The 18,641-nt window shown below is 40.1% G+C and overlaps 1 protein-coding gene across 1 annotated transcript in view; it reads right to left on the reverse strand.

The window, feature by feature from the left end:
• The window catches only part of LOC126425093 (peroxidase-like), a 136,826-nt gene that overhangs the window by 54,376 nt on the left and 63,809 nt on the right, over positions 1-18,641 (reverse strand). The window contains exons 5-7 of the mRNA XM_050088011.1: positions 13,070-13,246; positions 715-905; positions 447-642 (exon numbers count right to left, since the gene is read on the reverse strand). Of these exons, the coding sequence (XP_049943968.1) occupies positions 447-642; positions 715-905; positions 13,070-13,246 (564 nt within the window). The remainder of the gene's footprint in view (positions 1-446; positions 643-714; positions 906-13,069; positions 13,247-18,641) is intronic.

Here is an 18,641-nt window from a genome sequence, read left to right on the forward strand (position 1 = left end):
TTAATTTTAAATGTGAAAGTAAAACGACTCATTCCACACCATTATGAGATATCATACAAAATGACCTGTGGATGGTTGGTTGGTTGGTTTGGGGAAGGAGACCAGACAGCGTGGTCATCGGTCTCATCGGACTAGGGAAGGAATGGGAAGGAAGTCGGCCGTGCCCTTTCAGAGGAACCATCCCGGCATTTGCCTGGAGTGATTTAGGGAAATCACGGAAAACCTAAATCAGGATGGCCGGACGCGGGATTGAACCATCGTCCTCCCGAATGCGAGTCCAGAGTCTAACCACTGCGCCACCCCGCTCGGTGAACTGTGGAACATTAAACTAGCTAACTATAGATGTCTGTTAGTTCAGTTGATCCTTGCAAGTCCCTTGCTGTCTATGACAGAAGAATTTTAGGTAATTACATATGAACTGAAGTTAGAAATGATGCCATCCTCACCAGCAAGAAAGCATGTTTCATCAGAGGGCACACTGCAAGAGGCTACTGAGTCGTTGACCTGGGGCAATACTTTTCTGCCATCAGCAAGGACCCGTGTCGTAAGTCGCCCTCCACTGAACTCCCTTATTCTAGATGCATGCCTCTCATCAGATCCGTACATGAAAGAAGCATCTAGATAGTGGCTTGCAGAGCTAACCTGAAATACAAAGTGACAGTTAGTAACCAGATCTAATAGCAAGTGAAGCTGTCCACGTGGAGCCATACGTACTGATTGTGCAGGGCCCAAGTATCCTCCCATTGTGTAGGTCTTCATTGTCCTCACGACGCTCATACACTTTACTCCTTTTTCTGTGTAAAACTCATCATCCTCTGGTATTTTAACTGGGTAGCAGCCAACACTGATGTCCTTACACAGGAGGGGAGTGGCATTATGTGAGCAGCACATTATGTACTGTCCATCTGAAATATACAGCATAGTGTCACCAGGAAGATACAGTGATCTTTTTTATGATTTAATGAACAAAGCACAGCTTACAGCATGGGCTTTTATTGCAACTGCCAATTTACACCTCAGTAGGCCACCATCAGAAGAAAACTATGGAGACAATGTTAGCACCTGTCACTGGAATCAGTGAGCACTTGTCAAACAGATGGTACTGTGGACTGGTACCATCCTCTCCTTATATTGGATGTGAAGATGCCCTTTAGAGTAAAAAAATGTGATCTAGATTGTGGTATGTTCACACAACGCAAAATATTTTACATCACATGCTAGCCAAAGTAGTTATCACAATGTCACAGCACTATGGGTGTTACAACTGCATACTTAAATCTTTTAGAAGGGCACATTGATTCTGCAACAGAACTACACTGTCACACTCATTTTAGTATAGAAGCTGATGTACTAATACCACACTCATTTTAGAGAAGAACACAATACACCTGATCAGCATTTCATTGCTTATTACTAGCGGGTCACTTATATTAATATACACATGTATAAATAGAAAATACTTTTGCATTTGGATGTTGTTTACTCACGAAATTCTTGAATATTTATTTCAAATATCTGAAAATTTTATATATTAAGACAAAAAATGACATTTCTCAAAAATGTAAATATAATTTCAATGCTGTTTTATTAAAAATGAGACTTTTTCTTGAACATATGTGACCATAAAAATGTATGAAAACTATGTTGTAAATTGAAGAGAGTTTTTCATAGCATGAACTATATGAAATTAACTATCAAGTTCGTACACCAAAACTGCAAGTTGTAATACATTTGTAACTATTATTTTTTCTGAAATTTTTTTTATTGTTAGTGTCAGTAATTTAAAATAACTGAAATTCCTTCCCTTTTCACAAAAATATTGGTATTAATGCCACTAAAGTCAAATAAAAGATCCTTCATGATATGTGGCCCAAGTATAAAATTACTTCTACTTAAAAGTTGAAATCTGGATGTAAAAAGTTTACTCTAACAAGGTGGTTGACATTCACTGAAAATTGTATTAAAGAATAATTGTAAAAAGATCCACTTTTATGATTTGTGAATATTATCTTTAGGCATTTGCAATATTAAATTTTTTTAAGCAGTAATATGTATAGAATTGTACATGTGGTTGAGCAGAGCCATTGATGGCAAGTTACTGCAGTAAAGGTTGAATTGTATTAAAGATGGAAATTGATATAAATGCCAACCAAAGAACTGAAGAAGGAGAAATGTAACTATTTAACTGAATACTTGAAAACTCAAAAACTCGGAAATCTTTTTGCTGCAGTCATTATACCTCTGAATGACTCAGCAGTTTCTCCATTAAATTACAGACATGCTGGAGCATAAATCCTTCTTCTTCTTCTAATATTTCAGCTATGTACCATTTGGCCATCTTCAGAAGACTGGCACTACACTTGTCCCATCCCTTTAAACCCATGGACCATTCCACTCTGCATGTGGCCATTGATATACAAGCACCAGAGGTGTTGACTGACAGCAAAGATGCATGAGTTGCATCTGTGGTTATGTGGTTGATCTACATTGGGAAGTCAATGTATAATTCTGAGTTGCACTGTAGCGAAGTCTTTGAAAGTTTATTAAATTAAATTTTGGATTCGATGCTTAAACTGGTATATATTTAAAATTATTCATCAAATGAATTTCAACTGCTTCTTTCACCACCATGTCCCAAAAAGATGAAGTTGATACAAGTAGTTCGACACTTCTGTACAGCATAGGGTGACAAGTGACAATGTAGTGCTCTGCCAAGGCTGGGGGTATTGGGCTGTATGAGGCAGGTGTACCTAAAATGTTCCATGCACTTTTCAAGGACTGTATGAACCATCTGGCTGACATATGAAAGACCACACTCTCAGGGCAACTTTTAAACCCAAGCAGTCAGTAGCATTAAATCATCTTTAGTGGAAGCCAAGAATGCTGCTGTCTTCAATGGAGGGAAAACAAACACTTATTTTACACTTGATTAGAATCTGTCATATTTTTGTTGATAGCTTTCCACCCATGGTAGGAAAAAATGAATTAAAACTTTTCTTTGTCATCTTCTGTATTCCTTAGGCCGATTTTTTGTTTTATTCATAGTTCCTTCATATCTGCTGTGGAGAATATCCATTACCTTCAAAAGCTCCTTTTGCAGACTGCCCTAATTAACAATGAAATATGCTCTGGGTATTAAAGTTCTGAGAACACTCATCGTCTGGGAAGTACAGTGGCAGCTGTTTGAAAATAAAGATAAATCAGCATGCATTGGCTTCTGATATACCACATATACCAAAGTACTATAATCTTTAGGCTGAACCAAAACATAAAAATAGAAGGTAACCCTCCTATCCCTCCTATTTGATTTCCATTGTGAAGTGGATTTGTCAATGGATGGGGTTCAAATGGTTTTTAAAATTCTTGTTATTTATCTTTACTGTGGGGCCACACTATGTGTCATCAACATAGTCTCAAACTACTGTGGACTACAGACTAGCAGTTTCCAGCATCTTTTCCTCAGAGTACTCCATAAACAAATTGGACTCCAAGGGTGACAAGTGACTACCCAAGGTGACACCATCAGTCTGTTCAAAAAATTTATTACTAAATATAAAGTATGTCGAGATCATAGCATGTCTAAATAGAGCTGAGACCTCTTTACCAAAACTTTTGCCAAGTAAGGGCTCTGACAGGGAAATCTTTGTGAATAAAGACATCACATCCAAGTTGACTATTAAATCAGTGATTTAACCCTTGCAATGTCAAGGCGTGGATGGGTAATTTGGGCTCATTTTTTGAAAATATTGTAATCTAATCAGTTACTTTACACACTGCCACAAAAAAAATTGTACTCCTGGAAAGATGACATCAATTTTGTTCTGATCGTGGCATATGCCACCAGGAGGATAGTAGATCTACTGATAATGGTTTCAACATCGTCCGCCGACAGGAAGCATAGTAGCATGGCTACCAGAGTACCATCTGTGTCTGTCCTTTAGCAGGGAATGCTCACAGACAGGGGGTTCAGTGTGGTGCAATGTGTGAAAAAGCAAGCAACCATGACATGGAGATGCACTTGTGCTTCCTACAGCCAACTGAGTGAGTTCAAAAAGGGGTCAAATTTTGGTCTCCCAAGTGGTGGAATGGTCCTTCTAGAGAACAGCTACGCAAGTTGTATGTGCTGCATCAAATGTGCAACAATGCTGGTATCTGTGAACTCGTGAACATTCTCACACCCTTAGATGAGGTTCTGGACGTCCACATAGCATAGACATGTGCCAGCATCATTGTATTGTAAGGGCAGCAGTGGCGGATTGTACAGCTTCCACAGCACAGGTAAGAGGGCTTGTGAACTCAGTCATGTCAATGTGAACTGTTACAAACCAGGTATTAGCAGTGGGACTACAATCAGTCACGCTCCTAGCCCATCGTCCACTCACACCACAGCATCATTGATGTGCACGGGTCAACTGATGCTGTCAGAGCATCACTGGGGAGATAGAATGGTTCACTGCAGCCTTCAGGAATGAAAGCAGATTCTGCCTGCACACTAGTGATGGTCATTTGCGAATACCACATAGACCTGGTGTGCACTACCTCATAGACTGCCCCCATCCCAAGCATTACGGTCTTTTGTGCGATAAACTACAACTCTCATTCGACTTTGGTGGTTCTGGAGGGAACACAATCCAGCCCTCAGTACATGCAGAATGTTGTTAGGTTCATTCTTTCACCATTCTTGCAAAAGGACAATGATCTGTCATTCCGACAGGATAATGCTCACCCGCAAAGTGCCTGCAAAATTTGAGGTGCCCTGTGAGACGTGCAGCAACTCTGCTGACCAGAATGCTCTCTGGACTTGCTTCCAATTGAGAACTTATGATGGGATGAGAAATGACTTGTGTGAATTGTTGACCAACACAGAACTGTGTGAAGTAGTCGAGCAGGCTCAGCTCAGTGTATCCCAAGGCAGTATTTGCCAACTGTATGATTGACTGGATGCCAGACTTGAAGCCTGTACTGTCACCAATAGAGACTACACCACATACTAACATGAGTGTTGCAGCATGGTTCAATACCTTGTACCTCAGAAACACTTGTGATATTGAACTGTAAATGTAATAATTTCCTGTAGTCTGTATGCACAGTTGCAACAGTAAAAATTGAGTGAATCTGAAACCTCTAAAAAGGCGGACAAATTTTTTTTCTGGCAATGTAGTTCAATTTATTGCTCATAACACATAATTTTACATGCATGTGCGTTTTCAATTAAGTATAAAGCTTTTACAATTACAATCTTTTTAGTTTACATTATTTCTTATTACATTAAAATTCATGATAAATTCAGCTATTGAGTGCATTTTTGAATAAGCCACTGCCTGACTCACTTTTTGAAAGCATCCTCTGTCAATATCTTAACTTCATTGGGTAACAAGTCATTAAAAACAGCTCCTTTGACATAGGAGCTTTCCACTGGTAATCTTCTGTTACTCTTCTGTTAACCATATGAGAGTCTTTTCTATGCTTTGTTTCATAGTTGTAAATAACCGTGTTTCTTTTTGTGGTCTTAGTCTCTTCTTTCACTAGCATTGTAATTGCTAGTATATACATGGCATAAACTGTGAGAATATTGTGTCTAATGAATAGTGGTTTGCAAGAAGTTCGTGGTTTTACTTTTGCTAAGATCCTCAAGGCTCGCTCCTGCAGTATGAAAACCTTTTTCATGTTAGTTTGGCATGTCCCACCCCAGAGTACTACTTCATAAGTCACAGAATCTACAGTCCTTAGGGTTTCAGAATTAAGACACGGTGATAATCTTCTTAATGCATATAGACTGGGTGTTATTTTTTTTTACAGACATAATTAACTTGCTGCTTCCATGAAAGTCAATTGTCTATGCCTAAACCCAAGAATATACAATCTGTATTGGTTTTTGGTAGAATTTCATCAGTCACAGTATTTTGTCTCTTTGGACCACTTGGTTTAGAATGAATAATATTAGTTTTTTCTATGTTTAATTTTAGGTTGCCTCTTTCAAAGTGAGCTCTTGCCTTTTCAATAAAGTTATGTAACTCTTCAATTAGGCTGGGCTCACTGTCTGCATAGCAAACACCAGATGTATCACCTGCATACATAGTGATCAATTTCATGTTGTCAAGAGAGCTTGGAAAATCATTTCCATAGAATATGATTAGGACTGGACCTAAAATGGAGCCCTCGGGAACACCAAAATGTATATTTCTTATACTTGGCCTTCTCATCTCTAGTATATCTCTATTAGAGTATGTAATCTAAGTGCACTACTGTCTACCCTTTAAATATATTTCTAGCAATTGCATGAGTTTTCCAGTGACACCACTCTTCACAATTTTTGGTAAGAGAATGTCATGATGTACACTGTCAAAGCCCTTGAGAGGTCCAGGAGCACTCCTGCTGCTTGTGATCTTTCATTTATTTTTTCAACTACATTATGGACAAATTGTACTGCTGCTGAGGTGATACTTCAAGATCTGAAACCATGCTGAAAATGACTTAATATGTCAGCATTGTTGTAATGTTCCAGGACATTTTTAATATTATTTTCACCATCAGTTTGGTGAAATTTGAGATTAGGGCAATGGGTCTGTAGTTCTGTACTTGCTTTATGTCCCCCTTTTTGCGTTTTGGCTTAACTACAGCCAGTTTCAACTTGTCAGGGAACACACCACCTTCGGGAACACAGTTTGTAATTATTTTAATTTTTTCAGTTGAAACTTAACCTTAAAAAAGTTTTAGTAGTAGATTTTGCTTTTTATAGTGAATATTCTATTCAGTATTTTCAGATTCATAAGTTTACCTGTACATCTATATATATTTAAAAAGTATGTTGTGAGTAAAAGTGAACAACAATAAATGAAATTTCCATTTTTTAAATTTCTTGTGATGGTCGTAAAGTACCCCCAGCTTGGTAGTACATGTTGTCAAAATGTGTTGATATTGCTAAGAGTGTGCTAAATGATATCAGGATCTGGACCCTGCTTCCACAGCAACACCTCTTTAAGAAATATGTTGTTAATATAAGTCAACAACAAATAACATTTTTTTAAACTTTTTTCAAACTCTCCTGCAGGAGAGCTTCTGTAAAGTTTGGAAGGTAGGAGACGAGATACTGGCAGAAGTAAAGCTGTGAGCACTGGGCGTGAGTTGTGTTTCGGTAGCTCAGATGGTAGAGCACTTGCCCGCGAAAGGCAAAGGTCCCGAGTTTGAGTCTCGGTTGGGCACACAGTTTTAATCTGCCAGGAAGTTTCTCAGTAGTATTTAGTGAAAAGGACATCTTGTTCATTCCAGAGATTCCCATTTAAATTCATAGAGTATTTTCATTACAATGAAATGTAGGGCAAACCTGTTGGTGACAACTTTAGCAGTGCTTCAGTGTCTTCCTATAATCTGACCTGGTGGGGTTTCCAAACACTTGAGGAGTACTCAATAATCAGTTGTAAAAGCCTACTTTACAGATAAGCTATAACCTCCCAGCACACTGAAGTTCATCAGTCACCTTCAATACAACTGAACTTACATGCTTCTTCCATTTAACATAACATTCAAGCAATACACCTAGACATTTCACTGACAACTTTGTCAACCGGCACACAACCAATACAGTATTCAAAAAATATATGATTATTTTCCCATACTTAGAGCAAGATGCCATTCATCATACCAGATACAAATGGAACGCAAATCGTCCTGTATGTTTCTACAGCCACTGCTCATTGTATCTGTCAGTTTATGTGTATAAAGAACAAGAGCATCCTATCACACTTTGGGGTACTCTGCGTGATAACTTTGTGTCTGACAAGCACTTGTTCTCCAGGACTATGTACTGCATTCTATTACTTAAAAAGTCTTTGAGCCACTTCCCCTTCTGAGAAGCTATTGCATATACTTGGGCCTTTGTTAACAGCATGCTGTCTGGCACTGTGTCATATTTTTGCAGAAATATAGGAATAAGAAATTGGCCTGTTTCCCTTAATCCACAATTTTCATGATACTGTCTGAGAAAGGACATCCAAGTGATTAGCACTGCAGTGTGCAAGTGCACAAAATACAGGGAGTGATCAGCTAAGTAATGTGACTTTTTTTCTGAAAGCAGGTCAGTTCTATTCAGAACTCCAATACACCATATTATTCCCCACTCTTTTGGCAACAACACCCTATTCTCCAACATTATCTCCATTCGATGCAGTGGCCTTCAGCCACCTCACTGGGAGGGCCTGTATGCCCACACGGTACCACCGGTCAGCATCAGAGTCAATGTTTCGCTACGTCAATAACCTACACATTATCCATCGTACTGCTTCCCGTGAAGTGTTTTCTTTATTGAGCCATACAGATGGAGGTTAGAAGGTGTGAGATCTGGGATGTAGACTGGATGAGGAAGAACAGTCCAATGAAGTAGTTTTAGCTTCTTTCAGTGCAAGACTCGTGTGAGGCCTCGCATTGTCACGGAGAAGGAAAAGTTTTTGCATTTTTGTGGTGACAAACTTTCTGAAGTTGTTTCTTCAATTTCCAGAGGGCAGCACATTACACATCAGAGCTGATCATTGCACCACGAGGGAGCTCATCGAACGAAATAATCCCGTCAGAGTCCCAGAAGACTGCCACAGTGACTTTACTGGCCGAGGGTGCAGCTTTGAACTTATTCTTCAGAGGAGAGGTGGTGCAGCAGCACTCCACAGATTGCCATTTTACTTCCAGTTCAAAGGGACGAACCCATGTTTCGTCATCTGTGACGATGTTCCACAAAAAATTGTTATGAACAGTATCAGGCGAGGAACCCAGCAGGCACACGGCTTTGAGTACTGCAGTTGGTGAATGTGTGTGTCAGCACTACCAACAGAGATGTCCAGTTGAGCAGCAAGTGTTTGAGTGTGATTCATTGATCACCTCAAATGAGAATGCAGGAGTCACAGCTGTGTGCAGCGAGCTGTCACACGGGATATTAGACAGGTTTGCGTGTCCTCGGTCAGATGATGACAAATGCCTCACCCGACAACTCACTGCCCTTTTGTTCAGTGCTGCAAGCATCTACGAATATCTGTGAAGATATATGCCAAGAGAAACTCAGTGACAGCTCTCTGCTTGGACTGTACATCCATTACAGATGCCATTTTGAATGATATGTATAGTGTTGCCACCTATTGGAACTTCATGAATCTATAGGAGCTGAAACAGGAATACTCCATGATGTTCCACAACAAATTCTCCATTTGTTTCTAACTGAAATTGGCCAAGAAAGAATGGCGTTGCATTACTTATTGTAATGCTAAGTAGTATTAATGTGATCTACATTATCTATGCAAGGAAAGATTATGGACCAGATTTGTCATTTTCCCATTTAGAAATCACATTTCATTGTTAATTTTTTGCAAGAAGATTGTGTTATCCCTCAAGGAAGAAGAAGAAGAAGGAAATTTATGTGCAGATTTTGGAATACGGCTGTTGCAAGACACTCGCCCGTTGAGACTGTTATTTATCATCCCACGGAACTGCTGCTCGCTTCAGTTGGGAAGCCGTGAGTGTTAGGTGGATACCAACTGAACGAGTCCTGTAGGGGCATAATGCCGTGCAGGACCTCAGTGAACCCACAGTTCATCCAAAGAAGGCAGACATATTGTTCACTCAGCCACGTAGAACTGTACTGCTACGTCACGTACTAGTATCTAGAGTCAGGAAATGGTCTTGTTTGTTGAACAGGTATTGACACACAGAGTTTGATGACACCCTGTAGCACTACTGCCTGTCAGCATGCTGACCATTGCTGTAGTTTCCTCAGATGCAGCAGCAGAGAGAGACAGCGGTGTGCCCGGCATGACACTCAGAAGTGCCACCACAGGGTCTTCCCAGAAGACTCCCATTTCTGCTTAGAGAATTATAATGGATGTAGCGACATGTGGAGACTTCCAAGGGAAGCAAACACTGCCAGACTGCATTCATCACTATCATACAGGCCCACAGGTGTGGTGGTACGGGTACACAAGATGATTGCCTCTGGTTTCGTTAGCCAGTAGTTTGGGCAGCAGCTGTAACATTCCTGACGTGTTAAGGCTGGCGGCCGTACTCTATCTCGGAGATCTCGATGATGTTATCTTCCGATAAGATAATGCGAGGCACGAATTGTTTGTCCGATCCGGCCCTGCCTCAATTCAGAGGGTGTCCCATTGTTGGCCTGTCAGCATGTTCTCCAAGTCCCTCACCCATGAAAGCATCTGGTCATAGCTTATTGAGAGGTTGGTATGCTGCTAACCACCAACCACTACACTTGATGAAATGTGGGAGAGAGATTAAGCTCAGTTTGAGTCAGTGCCCAGCCAGGTTAGAGCCACTACTGATGCCATGGATGTCAACTATGTGAACTAAATCCTGCACACTGTATACCCACAAACCACTTGTAAACTTAATCATGTATTCTTCCTACTATAGTGTATAGTGACATTCCAATTATGTGTGTCACCAGTGCCTGTGTTTGACAGCAGTGTACAATAAACACTTGCAGGTGGCAACACTATGCCGATTGCTGTTCAACAGTGGTGAAGGTGGGATTTGCATGCCAATACCTCAACTGGATGTCCATTAAGCGGTGACAGGTGGCCTTTAAAGATTAATCGTGTGTTATGCTTCATTGGACAGATGGCCATTGACATGAACAGCATGAAGCAGGGGGATACATGTTGGAGGAGGGAGCTTACGGTCTGGCAAATGTTGCTCTGGCACTTTGTGGGCAATCTAAGTATTCTGGAAGGCAAAATGGAAAAACACAAGTAAATGTATATCCTTGGGTATCATGTCCTGGCCTACATGCAGTTTGATGGCATAGATGTTGAGCTTTTGTAAAGTAGAAGCACAACTCACACACACAAGACCACTGTCTCTGGCTGCTGAATCTGTGGAATTTGGAGGGCCCGAGACTCGATGGCCAGAGACAGTGGTCATGTGTGTGAGAGTTGTGCTTCTACTTCACAAAAAGGCAGTTTTGGCTAAAAGCTCAACATGTACACTATGTGATCAAAATTATCTGGACACCTGGTTGAAAATGAATTAAAAGTTCATGGCACCCTCCATCAGCAATGCTGGAATTCAATATGATGTCGGTCCACCCTTAGTCTTCACAACAGCTTCCACCCTCGCAGGCATACGTTCAGTCAGGTTCTGAAAGGTTTCCTGGGGAATGGCAGCCCATTCTTCACAGAGTGCTGCACTCAGGAGACATATCGATGTCAGTCGGTGAGGCCTGGCCTGAACTCGGCATTCCAAAACGTTTCAAAGCTGTTCTATAGGATTCAGGTCAGGACTCTATGCAGGCCAGTCCCATTACAGGGATGCTATTGTCATGTAACCACTCTGCCACACACCGTGCATTATGAACAGATGCTCGATCGTGCTGAAAGATGCAATCACCATCCCCAAATTGCTCTTCAACAGTGGGAAGCAAGAACGTGCTTAAAACATCAATGTAGGCCTGTGCTGTGATAGTGGCACAAAAAACAACAAAGGGTGCAAGCCCCCTCCATGAGAAACATGATCGCACCATAACACCACCACCTCTGAATTTTACTGTTGGCATTACACATGCTGGCAGATGACGTTCACCAGCAATCTGCAAGAACCACACCCAGCTATCGGATCACCACATTGTGTACCATGATTCATCACTCCACACAACATTTTTCCACCAATCATCCAATGTTTATGATCCTTACACCAAGCAAGGCACTGTTTGGCATTTACGGGCATGATGCATGGCTTACGAGCAGCTGCTTGACCATGAAATCAAAGTTTTGTCAACTGCCGCCTAATTATCATAGTACTTGCAGTGGATACTGATACAGTTTGGAATTCCTGTGTGGTGGTCTGGATAGATGTCTGACTATTACACATTATGACCATCTTCAAATGTCGGTGGTCTCTGTCAGTCAACAGACGAGATTGGCCTTTATGCTTTTGTGCTGTACGTGTCCCTTCATGTTTCCACTTCACTAACACACCAGAAACACTGGATTTGAGGATGTTTAGGAGTGTATAAATCTCATGCACAGATGAATGACACAAGTGGCACCCAACATCTGACCACATTCGAAGTCCGTGAGTTGTGCGGAGCACCCCATTCTGCTCTATCATGATGTCTAGTGACTACTGAGGTCGTTGATGTGGTTTACCTGACAGTAGGTGGCAGCACAATGCATCTAATATGAAAAAAGTATGTTTTTGTGGGTGTCCAGGTACTTTTGATCACATAGTGTATGTATGTCCCTTTGTTGTGTCTGTCTGTGACCCAACATCTCCTCTATATAATGAGTAGCAATCTTTTCTTTTCATAATACTGTCATTACTCCATCCTGGATTTTCTAAATTTTTTTTTTTTTTTTGCCTACACGCAGTTTGTTTTTCCTCAACACAACGACACCTACCAGCTGGACAATGCAACACGCCACACAGCTCATAGCGTATACTTGTGGAGTGAAGAGCACCAGGATGAGTTTACCATACTCCACTGGCCACCAAACTCCCTGCATTGAGAATCTGTGGGCCTACCTTGACCAGGATGTTCACAACGAGTCCTCAACTGGCTCTGAAGCTGGCATGGGTCCACACACTGTTGGTACCTTCCATAACCCCACTGACGCTCTTCCTGTACATCTCACAGCAGTCCATACTACTGAAGATTGTTATTCAGGCTTCTGATGGGTTGTCACCTTAATGTGACTGGAAAGTGTAGTAAATTTTCATTAATTGGTAGCTATAGACTGGAGGATATTCTGAGTAACTTTTAGGAAACTGCATAACAATTCATTTGTTTCTGAACCACTTCTGTAACATTTTTCTGTTACCTAGAGTAGAGAAATTAAACATCCACTGTCCAGGAGGAATAAGGAACAAATTCTCATGCAGCAATCCTAATTCCAGTTTTGAAGCCTCCTTTATCAATTTTGTTGAGAGACCAGGTATTCCTTCAAAACTTCCACACTCAGTCTTGTTTTCCATACCCATTGAATCTCTGCTGAGCTTTGTGTTGATTGGATGATGAAATAGAAACCCCCTTCACTCAAAGCAATTAGATTTGCAGATGAGGTAATGGGATATCACTTACTCTCTCCAAGCCAGTCTCCACTGAGAGCCCCATCATGGGTTATTAAACCACCAAACGCCATCACCATCATTGTATTAGTCTCATCATCAAAGTCACCAACCGGCAGTAAGTGCTGCCTCAGAGATCTGGCATTTGGTAGCTCTTTGCCGGTGACAGATTTCCTAGGTTCATTGATACCTGCAAGGAAACAAGTACAGTAGGAATTAATGAGAATCTCCAAAAATTCCACTGATTCAATCCCAAAGGAAAGGACAGCCACTGTAATCATCTTTTATACATTTCACATTTAAAAAAGCTCCTAGTCTCTATGCATCAAAGAAAAACTGCAATAATACTTATAATTCAGAAAGTCAATTTTCAGAAACCTTTATGTTGCAACACATTACATGTCTGAAATTCATTCATCGATTAAGTGATCATCCTTCATAAATACCATATAGAAGAATAACCTTCAGGGATATGAAATGAGTTGAGGTATATGTTAAAATAAGACAAAGACATAACAGAAACTTAACCTATATAGTATTGTACTAGCAACAAACTATTATAGGTCCTACTTTGAAGAAAGCTGCTGTTCATCTGCTATCAGTTGCTTAATATTTACTTGATTAAAGTTGTATTATTCACAGAGAATATTTTCTACATCTATAAATACTGATCCTATTTATAGTATATGAGTAGAGGAAAGTGCCCTCTTATGAACACCACACAACCTCCTGCAATGAGGCCAACCCTCTGGTCTCTTGGCTGTGCATTCTCCTGAATTGTAATGAGGTCAAGTGTAAACATGTAAACAGAGTGCACAAGTTACCCACTTCACTTGTTACTTGTCAGTTCATCATTACATATGTTGGCAATGGAAAAATGTTTAACGTTGTATTATATTCTCACTTGTTTCTCCCAGATATTGGCAGGTAAGGCTTTCAAGCTGTATGTGTTCTGGAATAGTAAGGTTTAAGATTAATGTTTATTATTAACACTTTGCCATCTGCATGTCTCATACAAATGTATTTGCTTGGCACCGGCAGTACTAATTCAGATTACTCGGCTTGTTGTCGGCCGTTCTTCTTTTTTTGTGTTTGGAACATACATGGCAGTTTCTTCATTTTCATTTATTCATTTAGGAAATAAGTGTTGCTTCATGTGACCAGAAAGTCTGTCAACCAGATCATGAGGAGATGTACGTGATGTAGAGGCAACCTCCAAGTTTTGCTCAGAAGCAGGTACATGGTCTTTTATCCATGAGTCAGACACTTTCAATAAAAAATTGTGAAACTGGAGACTCTTGAGTCCTGTATTGAAATATTGACATGTACAGAATGAATTAAATAATGCACAATTTAAGAGGTACATGCAAACATTTTTTGACCATTTTATGGTTTTTCTGTTTATAGAGCAATAACTCAAATATTGGTCTGCTCAATCCACTCCTTTCATTCATTTGTTGTAGTCTAATACACTTCCAGGTTTTTTCTTGTGTAATTGATTTTCCTACATTTTCTCTAAGTGTCAGTCAAAGGGGCATTATGTACTGTAGAGATCACTCACATCGTTTTAGTTTTTGAAGCTCTCCATACCTGTGCAAGTACCTCCCATTGATGACAAGCTGAAAACACATTGATTTTGGATGCTTTAATTTTTCCAGAAATCCTTTATTTTGCCGTATCATACCGCAAACTCAATTTTTTTTCAAGTAACTTCTCTGCAAGTACTACGCTGTTATGATAATTATCCATGTAGAGGTGATGCCACTTTCCATAAGAAGGTATCAATAGTTTCATCTGTGGTCTTGCTAAAGGCTGTCCAGCACCAGAATATATCTTGAACGATAAAATGTATCCTGTACTTGAAACACACAGTATCCAAATGAGTATGCCATATTTTGTAATTTTCGATGGTTTGTAAACTTGAAAATTTAATCATCCATGGCATGGTATCATTCCTTCATCTGAGATGTTTTAACTTAGATTAAAAGTTTCTTTAACCTTTTTGGAAAAATAATTGCACTTTAAAAAGCTGGTTGGCATTATCCAGTATATTGTTGTTGTTGGAAAAATGTAAAAATGATAATATTGGTCTGAATCACTTGCAGGACATCGTTTTGCTAGATATTGGTGTGTCTGTCAATGGATTCGTTGGCCAATAATCATTGATCATTGCTTTTTTTTAATACAATTCCCATAAGGATAGTAAGCCCAAACCATTTTTTAAGTTTAGGCCCCGTAACATTGACCAATTTGGCATTTTTTTAATCCAGTTTCCTTCTATTGCAATTTTGACTGTGCTACTTGTTGGTTTCATTGCTAATATATTCAAATAGATCATTCCCAATATATAATTCTACAATATTCTTGACACTCTGTGTATCTTTGGGAAATATGTTTGGACCCGGAGATCATTCAAATTTATTATTGGTCCTCGGTAAATCAAAGTCTGACCAATGTGCACTGTCTTCTTCATCTGATTCAGCCAAATCAGTTTGTTCACCAAATTATTCTTGGACGTATTTTATTATTTTCCATCGATTCTGCTTTGCTTTCATTCTTTTGTTATCCCTGTCTTCTTCCAAATTGGTCAAGTCATCCAGAATGTAAGACATGATGTCCGCATATTCATCATAAATAATTGTATTGTCCCTTTCATCTGCAATAATGAAAGGGCACAAGTACTATAAAAACAAAAATACTTGTTGATGTGTGTAACTTACTGTTACCTAAACAAAACATCAACAGAATGCAAAAGATACTAAAGTGCTGTCACCAGCCACTGCGTGATACTATGCTCATGACACCAATGTGGTGTCGTCAGCCACTGAGTGATACTATGCAGATGACACCACTGTGGTGTCACTGTCCATTGACCGCTATTTCACATATGACACCACTATGGTGTCACCATCCATTGACTGCTATTTCGTGCATGACATCACTGTGGTGTCACCGGGCAGCATAATGTTAAATTGTTTCATTTAGATATCTGTTTAAAAATGTAGGCTACAGTCACATAAACTGGATGTACCTTTTCAGTTGCTTAAACCAGACCACTTACTTTTTTGTGTTTAAAGCCTGCCTTGATTACTACATGCTCTTATTCTCTTGTGTTACTCCAGGGCAATTTTCAAAGAAAATATTTTTACATCCATAAGTACTGTGACCTATTTATAGTATATTTGTATATTATTAAGGGGTTGGACCAAAAGATGGAAACACTACAAGAAACACATGCTTGAACATAAATTCAGATGCTATCCAAGCCTGCAGGTTGTGCTGTTGTATTTGACCTTGAATGATGCCTGTGCAATATCCTCAATACATTGCATGTGCCAGTCATGATCAGAGCATTATTCTCTGTAGTTATGAGTGCATTGTGTTGGAGCTAACTGAATTTGAATGCAGGCAATTGTTGGTGCTTGTAAGCATCATAGATGAAGTGTCTGGTGTTACAAGAGGCACTCCATTGAAGATTTCTACCACTTACAGGGAAGTGGAAACATTTCATCCACTAAGTCACAACATGGATGAAAGTGTGTTGAATGATCATGACAAACAGTCACTGAATGGAATTTTCACAAAAATAAGTGAATGACAGCTGCTTGGACACTGCAGAACTGAATGGCACACTCACAAAAACAATCAGCACGAACAACCTGAAGGGAGCTCCAGCAGCAGACAATTGCAGGATGAGCTGGGATTCCAAGACCACTCATCCATGGTGCAAATAATGTGGTGCCAAGGCCATAAAATCTGGACTGTGGAACAATGAAAGGATGCCTTATGGCGGGATGAGTGTTGTTTCATGCTTTTTCCAACTCCTGGATGCATTAACATCTCACAAGTGAAATGTGTCAATGGTTCGTGATGATCTGGGCAGCCATATTGTGGTATTCCATGGGCCCCAGGGTTACTCTGTAAGCTTACATTACTGTCGAGGACTGTGTGATCATTTTGGCTGATCAGGTACATCTCGTGATACAATGTTTTTTCCCCAATGGTGATTCTGTGTTCCGTGATAACAGGGTTCCTGTTCACATGGCCTGCATCATCCAGGGCTGGTTTTGTGACCATAAGGATGAAACAACACATCTCCACTGGCCAACAAAGTCACCACATCTAAATATTACTGAGCCTTCATCATCTACTTGGGAGAGACTTGTGTGTGATTTACATCGACATCATTGTTACCTGAGCTTGCCACTATTTTCCAGCTAGAATGGTATGAGAGTACCTCAGAAACCATCTGCTCTGATAGCTGAGTGGTCAGCGTGACAGATTGCTGTCCTATGATTCCCAGCTGGGTCGGAGATTTTCTCCGATCGGGGACTGGATGTCATATTGTCTTCGTCATCATTTTGTCCCCATCTGGCACACAGGTCGCCCAATGTGGCATTGAATGTCATAAGACCTGCAGCGAGGTGGCCGGACCGGCCCCGTAAGGGGCCTCGTGGTCAATGACGCCAAACGCTCATTTTCCATTTTACCTTGAAAACCATGCAGGACCTGTATTTGCCCATTATGAGGTGACTGGACCAAGGCAGCTGGACCAGTGGCCTCCTGGTCAATGACACCAAACACTCATTTCCATTTTACCTTGAAAACCATGCAGGACCTGTATTTACCCATTATGAGGTGACTGGACCATGGTGGTTGGACCTGCCCCATAAGGGAGCTCCTGGTCAATGACGAAAAACGCTCATTTCCATTTTATCTTGTAAACCGTGCAGGACCTGTATTTACCCATTATGAGGTGACCAGAAGCTGTTTTGAATGCCAGTGGCTTTACTGTGGCATATTTGGTGTGGTGATGTGTTTGTGGTGGACAATATTTTTGTGCAGCTTTGTATTGTCACACAGCTTTGCAACAAACATTGCTACTTGCCCTGTAGCTAAAAGAACTTTTCAATCCCTGAGTCTACATTTTCAGATGATTTGTAGGAACAGTGGCTAATGGGGTACAATTCTAATTTGCTGATGAAGTCGTAGGGGTTCCCAATTTCTTACTTTATGTTGAGATGGGAGCTTGTTGAATGTTTTACTACCAGAACACATTAATTTGTCCTTAACCCTTGTCAAGGAAGTGAAGTCCAGAAAATGCACTGCGCAGTGAGCTCAAGTACAAGTATCGGTATTGTCTTGCTTCCTCCATTCCCAGTTTACATTATGCATTAATTCTGTATCTGTTTCCTTTCTGGTTTTTATTTCTTTAAATTTTCATTTTATTTTTTCATATACCTTTCAAAAATGTTCTCTTCGCCATCTCATCCATTAACATTCCTCAGTCTTTTTCTCTTTTCTTTGCATTTACTCACATTTTATTCCTGTTTAAGAATGGTGCAATTAATTTTCAGCTGAGTTGATCCCTTCCTGTTGCCATACTTTGCAGCTGATAAATATATTGGTTGAATAAAGTGGAACAGCAGAATACAGCAAAATCTCAATGAAGGTGCAGATTATATGGTTTATGAACTATCTGTACAGAGTAAGGCAATTTTTGTAAAATAAAACTATGAAACCGGAGACAATCTGCTATAATTAGAACTAAAACTTTCGTTTTGAGTACAGTGTTATGTTTGTGA

This window comes from Schistocerca serialis, chromosome 10 (assembly GCF_023864345.2).
Source record: "Schistocerca serialis cubense isolate TAMUIC-IGC-003099 chromosome 10, iqSchSeri2.2, whole genome shotgun sequence".
NCBI classification, from domain to species: domain Eukaryota; kingdom Metazoa; phylum Arthropoda; class Insecta; order Orthoptera; family Acrididae; genus Schistocerca; species Schistocerca serialis.